Source organism: Botrytis fragariae (assembly GCF_013461495.1).
Source record: "Botrytis fragariae strain BVB16 chromosome Unknown tig00000101, whole genome shotgun sequence".
NCBI classification, from domain to species: domain Eukaryota; kingdom Fungi; phylum Ascomycota; class Leotiomycetes; order Helotiales; family Sclerotiniaceae; genus Botrytis; species Botrytis fragariae.
Genome location: NW_023500996.1, coordinates 799,376 through 819,627, shown reverse-complemented (window position 1 = coordinate 819,627; position 20,252 = coordinate 799,376). Strand labels below are relative to the sequence as shown.

General features: G+C 44.8%; 4 protein-coding genes across 4 annotated transcripts; 2 read left to right on the top strand and 2 right to left on the bottom strand.

Moving 5' to 3' along the window:
• Positions 1–156: 156 nt before the first annotated feature.
• On the top strand, positions 157–2,737 carry Bfra_008893 (putative vesicular-fusion protein sec18 protein; the record flags this gene model as incomplete). Its single annotated transcript, XM_037339249.1, has 3 exons — positions 157–449; positions 504–2,355; positions 2,405–2,737. The coding sequence occupies 3 exons, from the start codon at positions 157–159 to the stop codon at positions 2,735–2,737; spliced, it is 2,478 nt and encodes an 825-aa protein (XP_037190815.1).
• A 2,136-nt stretch (positions 2,738–4,873) lies between these two features.
• On the bottom strand, positions 4,874–6,789 carry Bfra_008892 (putative pseudouridylate synthase 3 protein; the record flags this gene model as incomplete). Its single annotated transcript, XM_037339248.1, has 2 exons — positions 4,874–6,512; positions 6,566–6,789. 2 exons carry the CDS (start codon positions 6,787–6,789, stop codon positions 4,874–4,876), a joined length of 1,863 nt encoding a protein of 620 aa, XP_037190814.1.
• A 228-nt stretch (positions 6,790–7,017) lies between these two features.
• Bfra_008891 (putative rho-like small gtpase protein) lies at positions 7,018–7,999 on the top strand (the record flags this gene model as incomplete). The annotated part of the gene is made up of 4 exons (XM_037339247.1): positions 7,018–7,106; positions 7,165–7,390; positions 7,531–7,688; positions 7,861–7,999. The coding sequence occupies 4 exons, from the start codon at positions 7,018–7,020 to the stop codon at positions 7,997–7,999; spliced, it is 612 nt and encodes a 203-aa protein (XP_037190813.1).
• Positions 8,000–8,990: 991 nt separating this feature from the next.
• Positions 8,991–14,351, bottom strand: Bfra_008890 (putative guanine nucleotide exchange factor lte1 protein; the record flags this gene model as incomplete). The annotated part of the gene is made up of 2 exons (XM_037339246.1): positions 8,991–13,863; positions 13,957–14,351. The coding sequence occupies 2 exons, from the start codon at positions 14,349–14,351 to the stop codon at positions 8,991–8,993; spliced, it is 5,268 nt and encodes a 1,755-aa protein (XP_037190812.1).
• Positions 14,352–20,252: the final 5,901 nt, after the last annotated feature.

The following is a 20,252-nucleotide window of genomic DNA, read 5'->3' as shown; positions in this document are numbered from 1 at the left end:
TACGACTACGACTACCGACACTGTTTTGCCTCGTGTACATAAGAACTTAAAACGAGTTTCATCTCCACGCTTTCTTTGAATCTTACAAAGCCTCTCGTATTATCGAGTCTCAATAAACAATCATCCTTCCTTACACACGAATTTGCCAACGAAATTATGAATCTCCGTAATAACCTATTTGGCTCGGGGCCAAGATCATCAAGAGACCAACCGCCTGCAGGTTATGGCAGAGCACCAGCACCTCCCCGGGAAGACACTGCCATGGGTGGTTATGATGGAAATGGTTATGCAGGACGTCAAGAAAAGTCTCCTATGACCTCTCCAAGACAAGCTATGCCCATGAGACAACCTGTTGGTGGCAGAGGCCCAATGTCTCCCCGAAGAGCGCAGCTTAGTATCGCCAAAGTCGAAGATAAAACAAAGGCGAATCAATACATTTTTGGCAATTTGTGAGTATCTGTAGTTAAAATGCAATGCACTGCTTGTGCTAACATTATTACAAGATCCGCTGTATCTCCTATGGACTTTCCACCCAACCAGGACGGATCAGATATATATCTCATATTGAATGGCATGTTTGTTGTGACTGCAAGGCCATTGGATGGCTTCCCTCCAGGATGCATAAGTTTATCGGATCCACAAAGAACGTGGTGCAATGTCGGAATGCTGGATAGAATAAACGCTGAAACATACGATCCTTTTTACCAAGGCCCACAAGCTTACCTTGGTGCTCTGGACGTCGAGGTCGGATTTGCGTCAGCGAAGAAATTTACAGACGTACCTTACGACCAAGATGAATTGGCTAGTGTATTCATCAAGTGGTTCGAGAACCAAGTCTTTGCTCCTGGTCAAAGGCTGCTAATGGATCACAAGAATGTCCCTTTGTCATTTCTTGTTAAAACTGTTCAATTGTCCGATCTGAGTATGGAGAAAAATGCCGAACCGTCTCCCACTGTCAGCGCTCCACAAGCTCGGGGTATTCTAGTTAGAACGACGCCTATCACATTCTATAAGGATTCGAAATCGCCCATTAAGTTGAAGGGATCGAGTAAGCGGCCGGCCGCCAATTCCATCATTGCACCGGATTTCAAATTCGAAAATATGGGTATTGGTGGTCTAGATACAGAGTTCAGTGCTATTTTCCGAAGAGCTTTCGCTTCTCGTATTTTCCCCCCTGGTTTAATCGAGAAATTGGGCATCCAGCACGTGAAAGGTATTCTTCTCTTTGGTCCTCCGGGTACTGGAAAGACACTCATTGCTCGTCAAATTGGAAAGATGTTGAATTCAAGAGAGCCAAAGGTTATAAACGGTCCCGAAGTACTTAATAAATACGTTGGTCAATCCGAAGAAAATATCCGAAAGCTTTTTGCCGATGCCGAAAAGGAGTACAAGGAAAAGGGAGACGAGAGTGGCCTTCATATTATCATTTTCGACGAATTGGATGCTGTTTGCAAACAAAGAGGAAGTGGAGCAGGCGGCGGAACTGGTGTTGGCGACAGTGTAGTCAATCAACTGTTGTCTAAGCTCGATGGTGTTGACCAGCTCAATAACATTCTCCTTATTGGAATGACCAATCGTATGGATATGATTGATGACGCTCTTCTTAGACCTGGACGTCTAGAAGTTCACATGGAAATTTCACTCCCAGATGAAGCCGGCAGAGCACAAATTCTGAAGATTCACACTTCCAAGATGTTAAAGAATGATGTCATGGATACAGATGTCGATGTTGCTGAACTCGCTCATCTCACCAAGAATTTCTCGGGAGCTGAAATTGGTGGTCTAGTCAAGTCAGCTTCATCATTTGCTTTCAATCGACACGTCAAAGTTGGCACCGTAGCAGGTGTTAGCGATGATATCGAAAATATGAAGGTCAACAGAAGCGATTTCATGCATGCTCTTGAAGAAGTCAAAGCCGCGTTCGGTGTGTCTGAAGAAGAACTTGAAGGCGCCATGGCAGCAGGTATCTTGCCTTTCAGTAGGCACATTGATACCATTCTCAAAGATGGTCGTCTATTCATAGATCTCGTAAGACAGTCACAAACAACATCTCTCCTCTCAGTGCTTCTTCATGGACCCCCTGGTTCTGGAAAGACTGCCCTCGCAGCAGCCATTGCCAAGAGTTCAGAATTTCCCTTCATCAAGCTTGTTTCCGCCGAGAATATGGTGGGATTTGGTGATGCACAAAAAATTCAATATCTCAACAAAGTCTTTATGGATGCATACAAATCTCCTCAAAATATTGTTGTCATAGATAATATTGAGCGTATTATCGAATGGGTTCCTATTGGTCCCCGATTTTCAAACGCAGTACTACAAGCCCTTATGGTTCTGCTCACCAAGCAACCACCAAATGTAAGTCCTCTACCTTTCTATCCATACCATAATACTGACAACTTTCTAGCAACGTCGTCTCTTGATTATAGGTACCACATCTCAACGCAGTGTCCTCAAACAACTTGATCTCCAACCCATTTTCAACCGTGAACTCGCAGTCCCTAACGTCAATACTTTCAGCGAACTAGCAACTATCTTGCGGGAAGTTAAAGCGTTCGACAATGAAGGCGATTTGCAAGAGTCCTTGAATCAACTAAAACAATACACGGAAAGTGATAGTGTAGGTGTGGGTATTAAGAAGGTGCTTTTGGCGGTTGGAGAGGCGAAGCAGGAGAGAGGTAGTGTACCAGCCAGGTTTGCGGATATTATGGAACAGTTGATTGCTAGCGGGAGGGATTAGATGGACTGAGATAGAACTATAGTGGATATGCGGGGCGAGAAATAGAGGAGGAAAATCGGTTTGCATTGGATAAGGATATGATAAATAGGATTATGATAGATGATAAGATGAGCCGCAGAGTATATCAGATGGTATTTTGATTAAGCATTCACTGAGCCCATCCCTTTTAGACAAGTTTTCTCATGATGTTCAAACGAGAATTTCCGGAGTCTGGTAGTGAAATTGCAAGTGCAATCGAAATTTCATACCAGGAAGTCTAAAGTCGCCTGGAGTTGAAGTGTGAAATGAAATAGAAACAATTGTGACAACTCCCTTTGAAACAAAGGGTGATATATGATATTTAATTCAACCTCTGTCCATATTTCTGTTGTGCATAGGGGAACAAAACATGTTCGTGAGGTTCAAGCCTTCTAATTAACCAGAACCAACCTTAAATTCAAGTGAGTTTTACAGCACCACACCTCTGAGCTCGTAACATCTGCGAATGATTATCTACATTAAGCAAATCACTATTATGGCACCAATGTAAGCACAATACTGACATAACTCATGGTCGGAAAGACCTTTATGATAGGCTGACCTCTCACCGTCACTCATTCAACCTGTCAAGTCTGAATGGGCACCGAACCTTAGTCATGATGGACCAAGATGTTTTCGATTGAACGCTTTTTGGGATTACATGATATGATCAAAGTGAATAGAGTTGTTTATATTGAGGGGCACAGGATGTTCGGTTGGTGATCAGATATTACAACATGCAGCTGTGCCCCTAACCCACTTCATGATCAACGTGTTCCAGCCTAAAATCCCCATCTCCTAAAATCGGTGCCAGCCAACAAATCATCAAACCATCATTCTCTATTGCCATTATGGATTTTCTTAGAGCCTAGTTTACTAATATTCCTAAACTCAAACTCGTCAATCTTTCAAAGAGTGCCGTTTTGGTTACAGGCGCAAATGCCGATCTCGGATTAGAAGCCGCTCGTGAGATTCTTCTCTCCAGATCAGAACGTCTCATCCGTGCGCGATATTGATCTTGGTTGGCAGGTCGGCTTTAGATGGTGCTAGATGCTTAGTCGATGCGGCGGTATCAGGACCTCGGAAAACACATGGACGATACTTGAGTGAAATGCAGGTAAAGCTCGAGTCAGAGCTTGTTCGCAGTGAGCAAGGAGACGAATTGGGAAAGAAATTATGGGGGGAAATCATGGATTTTTTTGCTCGAGAGGGATTAGCTGTTCAGAGTAGCCTTTCCTGCAATGTCTGATCTATCATTGGGTCGATTGCTAAATCTTTGTGGTCATCTTTTGGGCGAAAAGAACTTGAGTCTTATTGTTCATTCTTTAGGCCTATCCAATTTCTAACGAATTGAATCAAATTCAAGAGTTTTCAAACCTCACCCCTTCATTTATATGCGTCTGTAACAAGTTATCTCGACATAGCATGTAGCTATCACCGATAGTGGTGGATGCAACTGGAAACTAACAGAATGATTTGTGACACTGCCGATCCTAAAAGTATGGATAGTGTAGGTCTCTATGTTACTTACTCTGATCGAATTCCTCTGATAACTTCGCAGGCTGGAGAAGAATACCTGGATGATAGCTATAGGCAGTAAATCGATCCATTTGAAGTTTTCACATAGAAACCTTGCGGCTCGTGTTGCCGTATGCGAGCTTCATTGTCGGACCTTTCACGCACTGAGAATTTTTAATCATATATGAAGAATCCCACTTATCTAGAGGCCATTTTTGTGTGACAGTATTCCATCTAATTAGAAATTTACTAATTTTGTCTGATGACAAGCGGACTCTATAAATGCCGAGCTATTGCGGCGAAACAATATGGATGTCTTCACCACCACCCGCTTGTGAATCATCGACTTACCATACATTTGTTGGTAAGCTATCCACGAAGCAACTTTGCTACTTTCAATAATTGCAAACTTGTACCTTTTTGCTGCTGTTATCTCTTGCTAACTAGAATAATGATGGCCATCTTACAGTTCTCCGAAGTTCTGCTACAACAAATTGCAAATTTCAGATAGATTTCTAATTGCGAATTTAGTTGTGTTGAGATTTTTATATTTAAATTGATATGTGTAATTTCCTTCCTCTTTCTGTCTAATTTATAACACTATTCTCCATCCTTCTTCCCTTCTCCCTCCTTCTCCATCCTCTTAAACCCCTTCTTTTGATCCTTAGCCACCAACCCCTTTCTAACCACATACCTCTCATTAACCACCTCCACTGTCTCCATCCTCGTCTTATCCATAACCTTTGTATACTTCCCCGCAAACCTCGGACTGTCACTCCCATCGAAAACCTTCTGACTCCTTCCTTTCCCTCCTTTACCTCCACTTAGCTCACTCGCATCCACTCCTTGACGACTCACAATCCCCATCAATTCACCCGCGAGAATCGAGTCGATTTTACGTTCTCTCCAGACTTTCCATAAATCATCCATCAAACCCGCTTGTCCAAATTTACCCTCGGAGAATCCGGGCGAGTCGCCTATGTAATGCCAATCCAAAGCGTCGGTTCGAGACTCGTCATCTTCGTGGGGAAAGATACAGTCCCAGAGAACAAGAGGAGTATCGGTTGCCATTTCATAAGTAGGTCTTCCTGGATTCTTGTCCACGTCCAATAATTCCGATACCACAGAAGGTTTCTCTAGACCTTGCCCTACCAGAAACAAAATCGCAACCATGTGACGTACTTGATGCCAAAGGAATGCCGAACCATGAAGGTCGAAAGTATAGACTTTAGGAGCCTTACTTTCACCATCCTTTTTGGAACGAACTGATTCATCAAGGAATGAACTTCCATTAACATAAGCCAGCGAGCTTGTGTAGTCATCCACCTCCTCGATATTCGCATAAAAGATCCTCCTTTCAAAATTGGTGATTTGTTTTCCCGGATCCACCTTGCAAAAGTTCCTAAAATCATGCAACCCCTCATACAACCTCGCCGCTTCCCTCATAGCATCGATGTCTAACCATCCGTCTTTCATCTTACTAGCCGATGTACCATGTTCCAACTGAGAAGGAATAGGAGAAAACGCAGGCTGAGTAAAGAAATATCGATAACGGCGTTCGCGACAGGAGAAACGAGCAGAGAAATCCACAGGTGGTGATGGGCACCACGCTAATATACGAATATCGGGTGGTAGAAGACGATTGAGAACTTGTGGATAAGGTATCTCATCAGTGATATGATCAAAATCAAGACTTTCCTGAATCTCCGGATCCGACAAATTGAACGTTCCACTATCGGAACCCTGTGGTCCTGGGACGCCTGCAGATGGGGATAGCGGCGCGGACGTGACTTCGATGCCGTTTTCTCTCGGATACGTATTATACATATCTTCCTCTTCACCAGCTTCTCCCTCTACAGATTCTTCTTGTGTGGATTTCGCTTTCGATTTAGGCAGTGGTCGGTTACTCCTAACTCTAATCCCGATGACCTGTCCAAAAGCACTAACACCCTTATCCGTCCTCCCACATTTCGAATATTCGCATCCCTCCCAATTGACTTCTCCCGGCGCCAGAGGATTGACCCCTTGAGGAAATATAAGACGAGCCTTATTCAACGCCTGCCACAATTCTTCTTCAATGGTAGTCAAAGGTGTTGGGTGTGCATGATGTTCGAATCCATTGTATCGTTTTCCCAAATATGCAAGTTTGAGAGCTATGAGTCGAGTGTTGTATTTGGAGGGGTCGAAATCGCGTTCACGGCGGGGTTTCTGGAGATTTCGTTTGGGGAGAGGGGTTACGCTGGGGTTTGATCAATAATGATTTCTGAGGATCCGGAGAAGACTAATCAGTACCTTTTCGTATTGCTTTTAAGCTCCTTCTCTAATTGAGTAACCCTCTTGATCAAATTCTCATGCGACCAATCGCTATAATCCGTCGTTCCCCCCATCTTCTTCGATCTTCTCTCTCTTGCACTTCTCTCTGCGTCGGGAATCCAATTATCTTTTGTAAAGAAAGCTCGTAAATACTTCTGTGGTATCAAAAGCCCTTCTCTTCTCCAGGGTTTCCGGACGAACATTCATGAAATCAAATCATGAGAATTTCTTCAATGATATTGTTTGTCCGATTTTTTATTGACTCATGAATCTTCGAGCCAATAAGCTCTTAGATGCAACAGGGGTGAATTCCTTATCGCTTATCGTAACCTTACCCCTCTGCACTCCTATCAACCCTACTCCACAACGACTACTCCAAGTCACATTCATTGTTTGAGTAAACATGAGACTAGGCATTCATAGAATCAACCATGGATGATACCCAACTAGGACCCCCTCCTATAGAAACAACCGTTCTACTCCTGGGCGATTCCGAAGTCGGCAAATCAACCTTCTTATCGTGAGTTTTCCCCCCTCCCTCATCCACCCCAAAAACCCAAACTTATCCTCCCTTCCAGCCAACCCCCATCCAATCTTTCCCCCTCCGCCACCTCAAAACAAGCCCACCTCCTCCTTGATTCCCACCAACCATTTACCTTTGGTATCCGCTTCTCCAACATCCCTTACCGCTTAAATTTCTACGACACATCTTCGCCTACCGATTGGAAAACATTAAGACCTAATGTTGTTGTACTCTGCTATGCCGTTTCGAATCGGCTGAGTTTGGTCAATCTACAGAGATTTGTATGTATATCCAATTCCCTTCATGCCTAATGCCCATTTCCCGTGACAAGCGAACGAGTAAAAATCATGTAAAGGATAGAAATACACAAATACATCACCCAACACACAAACAAAAGAAGCCAAACTAACCCTCCACACAGTGGGCCAAAGAACTCCAAACCGCCTTCCAATACGAACTTCCCATCCTCCTCCTCGCTCTCAAGCGTGATCTCCGATCCGAAAAAGATCCCAATGGGATTATCTATCCGCAAGAAGGCCATCGCATTGCGCAGGAATTGAGATGCGATCGATATATGGAGTGCGTTTGATTCATCTTCATGTTCTTTTTCATCTTTCTCATACTTCATACTCCATATTTCATATCCCGTTCTTCCCCTTCCTCCCTTTTCCTCTCTTACAAACCCAACGCGAAGCAGAAACGCAATATTTATCATCCATCCCCAGCAAACCACTGACGCACATCTCATCAGATGTTCATCCATGACCGGCGAGCTAGTAGCAGAAGTATGGGAAGATATCAGCCGCACCGCCGTTCTGGCTGCTGGGGGAGGAAAAGCGGGTTCTAATGGTGATGGTGGGTTAAGCGATGGGGGATGTTCAATTATGTAAGGCTAAATGGGAGAGGGAATTTCAGCATGTGTAGTACGATTTCGATTCAGTTATGATTAATTTTGGATTTAAAAGATGCATCGTCTAATAACCTAATATACATACATTGGATATCACTCAGAGGTAAGATGATGATTGATAAGTTCACATGAGCATCGCGTAGCTAGATCGAAATCTCTCTTTTTTCATTCATTGATATCTCATCTAGCCATTCCGGCTTCTCTACCACTACCACTCAACCGACCGTCTCGCAAGCAGACAAGTAACACACAAAGGGGTATACGACTCGCTTATCTTTTACATCCATCCATCCCATCCATTCCACCCGAGGTCAAGCCGATCCGCCATTACGATACAAGAGATAATGCTCCCTACCCCTCGGGTTTTGATAAAGTATTTCCCTCTCTTCCATTTACATTCCAATCTTGCCAATCTGTAGCAGCGCCCCCCTGAAACATTTGGAGCAAAATCCCCGTCTCCATCCACCCATCTATCGAGCTAACACCACAAAGTCGCTTGAAAGCCTAGCACTCCATGGAGATAGGCGAGAGGAAAAAGAATAATACAGCGAACCAATGAAATACAAATCGTGACAGTCATGGTCGTAGAAAAAGAGTCCGAAGCCAGACTGTAATAGCAATAAGGAAATATTATGTTAAGCCGTCGTGGTGACGCGCAGGCTATGCTGGGCTTTTAGAAACTTGGGACCAATAAAAAGGGAAGAAAATACATGAAAAGAATCCTTCAAAGCTGTCTCAAGATGAGAGGTATGAAGTTCGAATACGGTGCTGAAACACACATTACAAAATTTTAAACAAAAGGTCCCAAAATTTGAATTTGTTATTACAAAGAAGTTGTTGTTTTATCCATCTTTTGATGAATTCGAAAGTTTCGTAGATTAGGTCGATCGAGAAAGGATGGCAACCAACCGGCTAGCCTGTTTCCATGGAAATTATCGAGAGTGCAATAGAGGCACGATTAATCTGAGTGATCAATTCTGGATTGATCTTCCATATTTTGCAATGTCTTCATCTCGTAATGCTGCCATCCATAAACACCTTTCGGTAATGCCTTCAATTGGAAGGAACCTATACAGCTGGCTAGCCTCAAGCAATCTAAGTAGATTCTTGATGATCGTGGCATCGCATCGACATCTCTCAAAGTTCACCAAAGGTTCCGTTGTTGGAGTACTTGCAAATTGACTTGGACGCTCTGAGTTGACGATGAGATCGTGAGTATAGATTCCGACAAATGGAATGCAGCCTTGGTCTGCACCGGAGCCTTCCATCTCGGCTCTCAAGTTATGAAAATTACTTGTGGGTGTTACAAGTTCTTCCAATTCGTTAAGTGTTTGTATATCGGATGCTGGAACGTGGGCCCACGTTGAGGTGAGACGGGAGATATCCTTCGAAGTCAAGGCTACAGTGAGTTGTGTCATTGTAGCAAAGTTTCGATATTTGCGACAATTAACGGCAATGTGAATATACTTGATGATGCATCGAACTCGTTCTTCCAGATCGCCTGTCAGAACGATTTCAGACACGGCCCACTTAACCATTATGTTGAACCGTGCGATGACGACTTCCACCCCGCGAGGTTCGGAAGAGCGAAGGAAGTCAACCCATGAGCGAGTATCTGTGGCAGCATCTCTCCAGCGCATTTCAATGAGATCCTTCCAATCAATTTCATTCAAGGCATCTTTCTCAATGAGAGTGAATTGTTGAGCAAGAACTCTCGAATCAAATGCAAGAATGAATGGCAGGTGAACAGACGTTTTGCGAGAAGCTTCACTTGTACCACTGGGTCGCAAGGCGTCTCTACCAAACCCGCCTAATCCAAGGGCACTAGTAGGGGTGATGTCTGGCGTTGGTGGTAAACGATGCCCTTGTTGTAGCTGGTAATCATGGACCTGAGGGATATTCGCAGTGTTTGGAGACATGTTCAATGCCTGTACCAAGGTCATTGGAGGCGAAGGGGGTTGATGTAGTGATCGAGATGAGTGGGGCATCTCCTTGACTCCTGCTCCCCGTCTCAAAGCAAGGGAATTTGGAGCAGGCATATTTGATACCTCTTCAGTGTATTCGGACTTTGAGATAACAGACATTTCGGATGAAAGGTCACTGTCAATGTTGAGGAATGAATGGTTGCCACCTTCACCAACATTTTCTTTTGCACCAGGGCGCATTCTTCGCAAGCTTTCCGTTTCGGTTATGAAATCAAAAGAACCAGGACGAGAAGAGTGCGGACTGTTATCCATCGATCCTTGACCCCCTTCATTAGGGCCTTCAAGGATCGATCGTTCTGACCAATTCCGTGTAGGTCTTTCATAGCTTTCATTCTCGCTAAAAGCACCATCAAGGAAAGAACCTTCAAAGAAGGAATCGGTGAGACCACTTGACTCTGGTACTGATGAAGTTCTTGACACTCCTCTTGGCTGGTATGCAAAAGTTCTACGTTCCGCCTTGGTTGAAGCTTCCTGATATGTAGATGGGGCTAGGTTGAAAATGGTCGAGTCCACGACGTTTCGCTGTCTATGTCTGCGCTTCTCTTCTTCCTCATCATTTAAAGTAACGTTACTGTCATCATATGGACTGCCGCCAAAACTGTTGGTGTTTCCCTCATTCTCAAACCTCCCAGATAGTTCACCGCCTGAGGTGTGGGAACGCCTATGTTCAAATTTCCCTTCGAGTTTTAGAAGAGCTGATTCAACGCCGCCATCGTCATCAACATCATCTGGAATTTGGGCAAGCATCTGAGCTTCTTTTTCGAAAGACGGACGCATCACAGGTTGAGATGAATGGGTGTCGAAGAAGGATACACGAGCTTTGGGCGTGATCTCAGCTAGTGCCCCTAATGAGAATGTCTCTACATGGCCTTGGGTTCCATCATAATCACTGTTGACTACGTCGACGTATTGGCCGTCATCCCCACTCCCAAGAAGATATGAACTTCGGACAGAATCGGAATATGTCGTGATGGAGCCTGTTGACATTGGTCGAACATGAGCAGTATTAAGATCTCCAACATTACCAACGGCCCTCAGATCTCCACCTGGCCTTCTCCTGAGTACTCGCAGTGGCCGTGGAATAGGTGCATTTCGAGAGAAGCTTTCTGCAATCGATGCTTCTTCTGTGAATGTGGTAGCATCAAAGCTACGCTCGCTCCTGTGGTGTTGAGTAAAACCACTCTGAAAAGACGCATAACGACGCAGTGATGCAGATTTTCTGACTCGGTAAGTTTGACTGTGAAGTCTCATTGAATGTGTAGGTATTGGTCGGGGTCCGAGAGGGTGCTCATAGTCTCTTGATGGCCGTGAGTCACCGATCAGCGAAGGAAGGCCCTCTAATGATAAACTACGATTCACGGTATGTCCTAGAAGATGGGATGATCGTCTTGGAGTTCCAGCGAAGAGAACGCCTGGCGGTGTCGTTGGTGGCGTAGGACCATGTGATGGATGCAAAAATGTATCAGCGAACGAGCCGACCGATGGGCTCACGGCCAATGCGCCGGTCATCATAGGCAAAGGCAATGTCATGGTATCGTCAACAATCAAGATGCTCTTGCTTCCATTTGTAACTTCGCTCTTGGGTGACCTGTAGGTTATGGGACTTGAATTTTCCAAGGTAACATCTGGACACATAGTCGAGTAGTGAATGCCAAATTCGTGTTGACGGCTTGTTGGTGGCGATGGCTGCTCAACTATGCGTGATTTACGAGCTTCATCGGCCTCCTCTTCCTCTCGAACTGCCTTTTTGAAGTCTTCAGCAACTTCAGCACCAAGGAGGTCAATTCTCATTGGTGTGCGAATCGAATCGTGCCTTTGGGCTTGTGGGACCACAGCGGTACCAGGAAGTCGATTTACAGTTGCCCCTCGAATCCCGAGAGGAGGCATATTAGGAAAGCTACCTTGGGTTGGAGAGCTAATAGGGCTATGTCCTCCTCTGGTGCTCAATGCACGACGTACACTACCTAAGAGTCTCTTCATCCCCGGCCCTGACATCGCCGAAGGGCCCTTGTGATTGGGCGGTGCTCTGGGAAACAAAGTGGTTTCTCGACCAAATTCTGCTGGAGTGCTTGGGGCGACAATGTCGACAAAAGCTTGTCCAGGTGGAAAGAGATTACCTCTCACCAAACTTCCAGCATAAGGTAAAGCAAGGAGTAGCTCCGTACTCTTATAGATAACCTTCTGTACAGGTGGCTCGGGTTCCGGTTGTGCTCGGCGATCTCGCAATGAATCGGAAAAGCTTGCACTGCGCTTGTGTGAATGCGAAGGGCGGACCCGTTTACCAGTAAGGGCTTTGGGTGTGGTTGCTATAGGGGGGGCAGGATCGTATATAGAGCTGGCAGGGACTGGATGTGCCCCGAGGGGATTTATTGTTCCACCACCTCTTGTTCGACTAGGAAATGAGCACGATACAAAATCTTCACTGACTATGCTCGTAGGAGACAGAGGCGGTTCAAGATCATCGTCTTCTTCCCTAACATTTGGAGGAGTGGGATTATAGGCGAAAGAGTCAATATGGCCTGCGCGAGAAACATCCGCAAAAAAGTTTCGCCCTTCAACCATGGAAGTATCGTGTTCAATGAAGTCGGGCTCAATAATCCCATCAAGGCGTGGAGGACCTTCTGGGTGGGTTTCCCAAAAGGCCCGATCGAGAGTAGGATCTCGAGAACCAGCTACTCCTCCAGCAGCTATCGGAACCTCAACTCCAAGATCTGGGTCGAATTCAGGCCCATCCCAGTATAACGCGCATACTCTCCGCCAACACTTCTTCAATTCCTCTACTATCTTCAGAGGCACCTTAGAGTGCATCGTGCCCTCCAAGAGTGTTTTTGCGAATGCGTTAAGACGTTCACAAAATAACTCTCTCAATTCGTAGTCGATGACATAGTCGTCCAGGAAGTAGTTGAGCACCCAATGGCGAATCGCGACAAATGTTCGAACTCTGACTACCGTACCAATTTCATCGTTCCTTGAAACTGCCCACTGCAGTCTTGCGATTAGCATAAGTAAAAGGTCTGTTGTCTCCAAAAACGATCTAAAAGTTAGAAAGAAGTCGGATAGAAGATCATAATCCACGAAGGTCGGAGACGTGATTTCCGCAACAAGACGAGCTGGTGTCGCCGCTCTAATGCCTCCATTTTCACCATAACGCACGATAGATGGATGATCGCAAGCCGGCTTGAAGGTGAGAGCATGAAACATTTCGGGTTCGATAGCCCTCGATGGCTTAACAATTCTTGGCGATGGAATTGGGCGTGATTGGTCCTCAGGGCTTGGTGGGCCAGTGACAACACGAGACTGTGGAGATGAATCAGAGTGACGCCGTGGAAAAATTCGCGAATGACGCTGTGAGGCTGGATCCATCTGTGATGTTTCTCTACTCGATAAAATACTGGAGCGCAAATCATCGTTATTGGTCGTATAGGAAGATCCTCGAAGAAAAGGCGTGCCGCGCATGCTGAATCGTGGTTTCCCCAGTTTGTATGAAGGAATATTGACGTCAAGAGCAGGAATACCTTGGAAGAAGTCGAGCTTTTGAGTGGCAGTAGCAGTCCCAGGTCTCTCGATGATAACCTTGAAAGCGCCAGCGTCCTTGTCAGTAACTGGTGCGTGTTGATCGTCTACCGTCGAGTACGAATGTGCTCTTCCGCGTCCGGGTTTGATTGGCCCTGTGCCTTGAATTCGCTGGTTCAGGCTCGATGCTGCTGACTTCGATGGTGACCAAAGACTTTCACGGTGGCTCAAATCACCCCCCTCTTTACGAAACGCGACAGCATCAGGACCAGCAGTATCTGGTGGTGTTGTTGGAAAGACGAACGATGGCTGAGGATATCGTTGGTTTGCCGGACGTATTGACGGGCTGTTGGTTTGTCAGTAATGTTTACTATCAAATATTGAATTCGTTGTGGTGGTAACGAGCACTATACCATCAACCAGCATCACCCTGTCTTACCGTAAGTATATCTTTCCTCCATTTCCCACCTTAGCAACCGTAAATTGTCTACCTTCGCGACCAGCAGAACCCCCGTCTGGAGTAATGCTACCTTTCTCATCTTCTATCTCTCTCTTGACCCGACGGTAGACATTATTATCATTGCGCGAACTTTCCTGCATCAGCTTCTCCTGTTGGTTCGGGCTTCTCTTTCCAGTGATTCTCGGTTTGGGGGCTGACAATGAAGGAACGCTAATTATTTTGTGTCGTTCGACCTCTGTAATGGTTGTAGATATATTATTAGGTGTTGCAAAACGACCTCTAGGGGACAATCGATCTCGTTGACGTTGACGCAAACTTTCAGGTGAACGAGCTACAGGTGGACGGGAGGCTTGGGTCTGCGCCTCGACCTCCATTATTAATTTATTGTTTGCCCGGATTTTCGCCTCCTTCATGGCTCTCAGCTTCTTCGTCTTTTTCCGGATTTTCGACACATGGAGGATGAATCAAGTGAACATTGTGAGTCAATTATATTAGGTTTGAGAGGTTGGGATAATGAAAATGAGAAGGTTGAAGGAGGCTTGCGACGGGCTCTCGATCACCAAAAGGCCGTCCAATTGGCAATAATGTGATGGGTGGAGGGTTCGATCAATTCACTCTCAGGTTTAAATTGGGAGGGAGGGAGGTATTGGCGGATAATATTGCTTCTGGCCAAAGCAAGGATTTCAAAGGAAGGGAAAGAAGGGAAGGGAGGAAAGGAAAGGAAAGGAATGGTAAGGTGGAAAGTGCGAATTGGAAATTGGAAATTGGAAATCGAGAATACTGTAATGAGTGAGTGAGTTGAGTGAGTGAGTGCGTGAATGCGTGAGTATGTGAGTATGTGAGTATGTGCGTGAGTATGTGAGTGTGCAGGAGCATATGCGAAAGAAGTAGCAAGATGTAAAATTGTAAATGTACCTACACATTGATTGGGACAGGACAAGGCGGGCATGACCAAATTATTCCGCCAGCCACTTAAAACTCAGAATTCTCATCTCGAAATGGCAATTAAGAGAAATTTACCCAAAGAGGAGTAGCGTAAGCCACTTTGGCTGGTTAGTCGAGTACCTGGCTGTGTGCTCCGTATGTATGATTGATTTATTACAAGGGGCAAAGGTTCCTAGCACGCTAGGTTCGGTGGTTCCTAAGAGCTGCTAGGTAGGAGCCAGGTAGGAGCCAGGTAGGCAAATGAGAGAAAAGTCCCAGCTTTAATCATTATCAGTCAGTCTATCCCCGATTTGGATCCCCGGGGCTAATGCGCCAGATGTCAAGTCTAGATCTGTCGACGAATGACATTGTCTCCCTCACCACCACATCCTTGAAATTGGGATTTTGCAAACGATAAACAAATGACAAGACTGGCTGATTGATTCAGGAGCATCTGGGTTGAGTCGAGTTGCGTTCATCAAGAAGAGTTGGTACGAGCGTCGTGTTATCAATTGACGGACTGGACTGGACTCGGGAGTGGGCAAGGGGAAGCTTGAAAGGGTAGTGAATACTGGGTAATTATGATGAGGCGTGAAGCATGGTGGGAGTGATGTTTGAGAGAGGTTTGGTTGTTGCAAAAGCTGTTTCCAGAGAAGTGAAGGAAACAATCCCAATCCAAATGCAAGACCAAAAACGTCACTGTAGATTTAACTTTGCCTAGGAAAATACTAGGTCCCTAGGGAAATATCATGTGGTGCCTGGCTAATATTAACCACATAGGTGCTAGATGTGTGTGTAGTCAGCAATTAGGTACACACAACCGATACACCAGATACAATACTGTAGCGGCTATTCAATTTGTATACATCGTGAGTATACACGTATATACGTATGCGACCGATGATGTACAATGTACGTCTTCGGTGGAAATCCGTTGGGGCTGAGGGCTGAGGGCTGAAGACTGAAGACTGAAGACTGGAACCTACTACTACTTACGGTACGGAGTATCTGCTGTCTTACATGAACCAACCACCTCCATCATCAATTGTCCCGGTCTGTCCCAAACGACAAGAAGCAAATCCATCCGACCGTGGTATCGGAATAGCAAAAGACACGAAATGAAATCATCCTTCGCACCAGAATACAGGGATACAGGAATACAGGAATCATAATAAATGTGAATCTTGGAATGGAATAACCCATCTCCCTCGTTTGGACGGGTTAATAAAGAGAAAATTAACTAGAGACAAAAGTGGAGGATGCAATTCCAACTCCCATTTACTGCTTAGGATCTGGTGGGGTGATGTTCACCGATGGAAATCACACTGCCGTTGGAACTTGGTACCATCCATATACAGAGTAGGCACTTAGTCATCAATTCACATCTGCCGCCTTCATATCTCGGTCCTTGGATGATGACCTGTGATACAGCTATTATTACTATATCTGCCACTTGACGCCGTAGACCTGCAGCGTTGGTCATTCATTGAATCAGCTACCTGCCCACTACCTGCCCACTACCTGCCCACTACCTGCTCACTACCTGCTTCACTTCACTACCTGCTTCATCTAGATGAAGCTCTTTTCATTATTGTTTTTTCGCGCTCTGATCAAACAATAACAAGTCACCCCCAACTTCGAGACGATCATACAAAAGTCTCCATCTTAAAATAATTTCAAACATGACTTCAAGCATCAAAAGCAATCTTGATACCAAGTACTGTTTGCCGCATTGATATAATTGGTGTGGAGGGTTATTTTCTATTTTGTGCTTGTCGAACCATCGTGTAGGTACCTATCTAACATCTACCGGTTCCACACCCAAATTTAATAGAGAGCTGCTTCGCCATTATCTCCAACTTGGGCAAAGATCTGGGCCAAAAGATAACTTCTGGAAGTGAAATAAAATTACGCACTCTGACATTGACTCTCTATCACGGTACCCAGTTATCTAAAAGGGAAATTTTCAAAGATCCAAGCGGCACCTGGGCAGCCAACGACTCGAGTACATTCTGAACAAAAATTTCCACATATAGCCAGCCCAGCACAATGGAAACGAACTTTGGAATAGTGGAGTCATAGATGTAACTGACCACTCAGATTATACAATGTCCCAGTAAGAAGGAACTTCGAATGAATAAATCATACCCTTTGATTTTCTAAATGAGCATCCGAAAAGGCCTTGGGAATTTCATGTTGGAACTACTACGTGTCTGCAATTCTCGACTGCTGAGATAAAATACGATCAACGACTCGAGATGAATTGAATTTATCCATCGGCTCAAGCCCCAAGTACCTGTATTGGGATTGAGCTTAAATAGACATACCCGGCAAGATAACAAGGTTATATATCGGTACCAACGATTGTGGAAAAGAGATACGTTGTGAAAAAACGGTTATGATTGACAGTACGGATCATCCAAATTCGTAAAGCCGGTTCATATCGAGTCCTAGACATTGTCACTGATGAAGTGTTTGCTCTTTGTACTTCTTATACTTCTTATGCAGGAGGATTATCTAACAGCCAAGAAAGAAAGACTTTCTCTCCATGATGATATGGATTCATGCATATTTGCTGCTTTTCCAACCATATGAACATTAGTCCAAAACATTCACACTCTGTTTTGCCACATCAATGAGATTCTCATGCTATACAGACAATAGTTCCAGTAATCGCCTTCAAATTTAAGACTTGCTGCTTATTCTTCTTTTCAGGCTGGAGCCGAAGAAGAGGTCGAGCAATGTTTCCCGCAGCGCGTTTCTCCGTACCATCTCAGATATGGGTCTACATTTCTTCTCTCCATAGAGATCGGCGCATCGGATCTCAACCTTGTTCAGGAGAGAAGTTTAGTGACTTCTTTTTGAGAGCCCAAAACTTACTTCGTGCCCAAAAAGCAAATTGCTCTGGGAATTTCCCGATCACTAGAGAGCAAGATTGTTGAATTGACAGTTCAAACCCGCCATGCTCATGTCATACGATTGGATCCCACCACTACACGATACTATACCCATGGATGTCGATGACCTGGAGATTAACATGCAGGAGAAGTAGCTCATGGGCTAGCCCCAGCTACAGAGATCGTGGCCCATGGGAGTGACCCTTCCCAAGGACAAGAAACACAGGTTCACATACAATACGGCAAATAGAAATGCGGGATAAAGACGAGAGGGGTCTTAGGAGGGATTGATGACCATGACTATCTAGAATCTAGCTGGAAAGAGGCAGTGTACACCAAGTTATGGTCATAGGATTAGCCAACGTTATTGGAGCAAAGAGGAGGCTGCATACATCAATGCGCCATGTATTCGTGCGCGGGAGATCTAAACAATCAGAATGCATCCTCTTGGGCCGCTTCAATGGAAGATTTGAGTGGCATCATCACGAGATCAGTGTAAGTAATACGCACTTATTATCAAACTAGATTCTACTGCGGACATAACACGCTTCGGACAGCAATTATTCCCATTTTAAGAATTACACCCTCTTCGCAAAAATACCCAGCCACTTCTGTTTAAATCTAATTTGTACACGGATCATCCATTAACTTTGGGGAAAAGTCTATTTTCTAGTTGTAGTCGCTACGGAGGTTGACCCTTCCAACCTTCGTAGACGAGTCTTGGTTTAACATGGATGCACTCGCTGGAGATCCCAGCCTCTAGAGAGAAAGGATTATTCGTCCGTGCGGAACACTTACTTGTGGATGTGGCATTCAAAGCTACCAGATAACTCTTAACGAAAGGAAAACTCAGTTGTGATGAATTTGTAATTTTCGTACACTGTAGAAAATTGTCTGTTGGATCGAATACCAGATATGTGTTTCGGGTTTCGGCGCTGACAGATCTTGGGACCTGGAGGAAGCTCTGTATCCGATTTTCACAGGCTAACATGTCTACGGACCCACTAGATCGCCGAGGTGCCCGGTTAAATGCTACCGTCATCACAGCTAAAAAATGATACCTTAAGTCCGCCTTACGTCGTAATGATTCAGCCTTCTCTATGCCTCGTGGCCTTTCATTTCCCTCCGGCATTATCCCTCTTCCAACTTCCGATCCCGAAAATCAAACTAAACACTTTTCGGCATTTACGAATCGGAAGCGATTTCAAATTACTGACTGGCCCTACTTGACGGGATGTTCCCTTCTCTTTCCCGCCGTGACAGGCTGGGCTTATTGGCATATTAATATAATAGCGGTGGTTGATATCTACAGTACCGGTACCTACCGGTTTGTTATGAAGAACCCGGTATGTGTTATTTTCGAAGGAGGAACACAAGATTTCTCCGTAATATGTCTACGTTTTACACATGGATTATAATGTTACGTCCACCAGTTTTGGTTCTTCTTTCATGTAATTTCTACAGGTTTTCTAATCTTCAAGTCAACCTCGCCGACGCACCACGCTGCGCTTTTTCTCACATGCAAGACTTGCAAACGTCCAATCAAAAAGAGGTTTCTACCAGCAACAAACGGTTCGTACTCGGAATGGCAAGCGGGACGTGCCTCTTGTCAGATTTTAGAAGGGATCTCGAGAAAAATCATTCAAGGTAATCCTCGCATGAAATGGAAGAACACACTCCCTTCCAACGTTCCTGATCCCTGCTACTAATAATATATGATATATCATAGGACAAACCATTGCACCACTGATAGAAACCCTATTGTTTACTTTGTTCTTTAATATTCTTTCCACGTGTTTCCCCCGTTTAGGATCTATGACTGCCCAATTGTTTGACAGTTGGGCTTTGTCAATTAGGTACAGACCGAAAGCTCGGCTCGCACTGTTAACACATTTAGCGATGCTTTTATGAATTGTATAAAGGGTGATGCTGGTTTGGGGATGATGTTTAGGTCTTCATGTCCAATCGGAAACCTAATGTTTGCAAAGTTTTCCAATTTTTTGAGAATGTAACTTGCAAGATTGTACTCTTTTAAATTGGACGCCGGCAGTTCGAAGTTTTCGGATGGTATATTAGTATTGTGGCAAGTGTCAGATCTGGCACTTATTAAATAGCTAGGTCATCGTATCTGGAATATCCTTGTGGTATAATTGATGGGCTGCCTTCGTATGTCTTTGATACGTGGAATGGTCTAGTGACTCCTGAATCTGATGTACCGATGGAGGATTTGAGGGCAGATAGGACCGGATTATCATAATAGCAATGGTCCCACCCAGCGATTCTCCCCTCGGCTATTTTCAATCCATGTTCATTTTCGTTCTAGCCATTTCCATGTCAAAATTCCAGTGCATTACCTCCCTGTGCGGTTGCTAAAAGTTAAGCCGTTGATCAGTATCAGGAATTAGAATCATTTCCGCATACTACGGAAGAGATAAAATCACATGATTGTATACA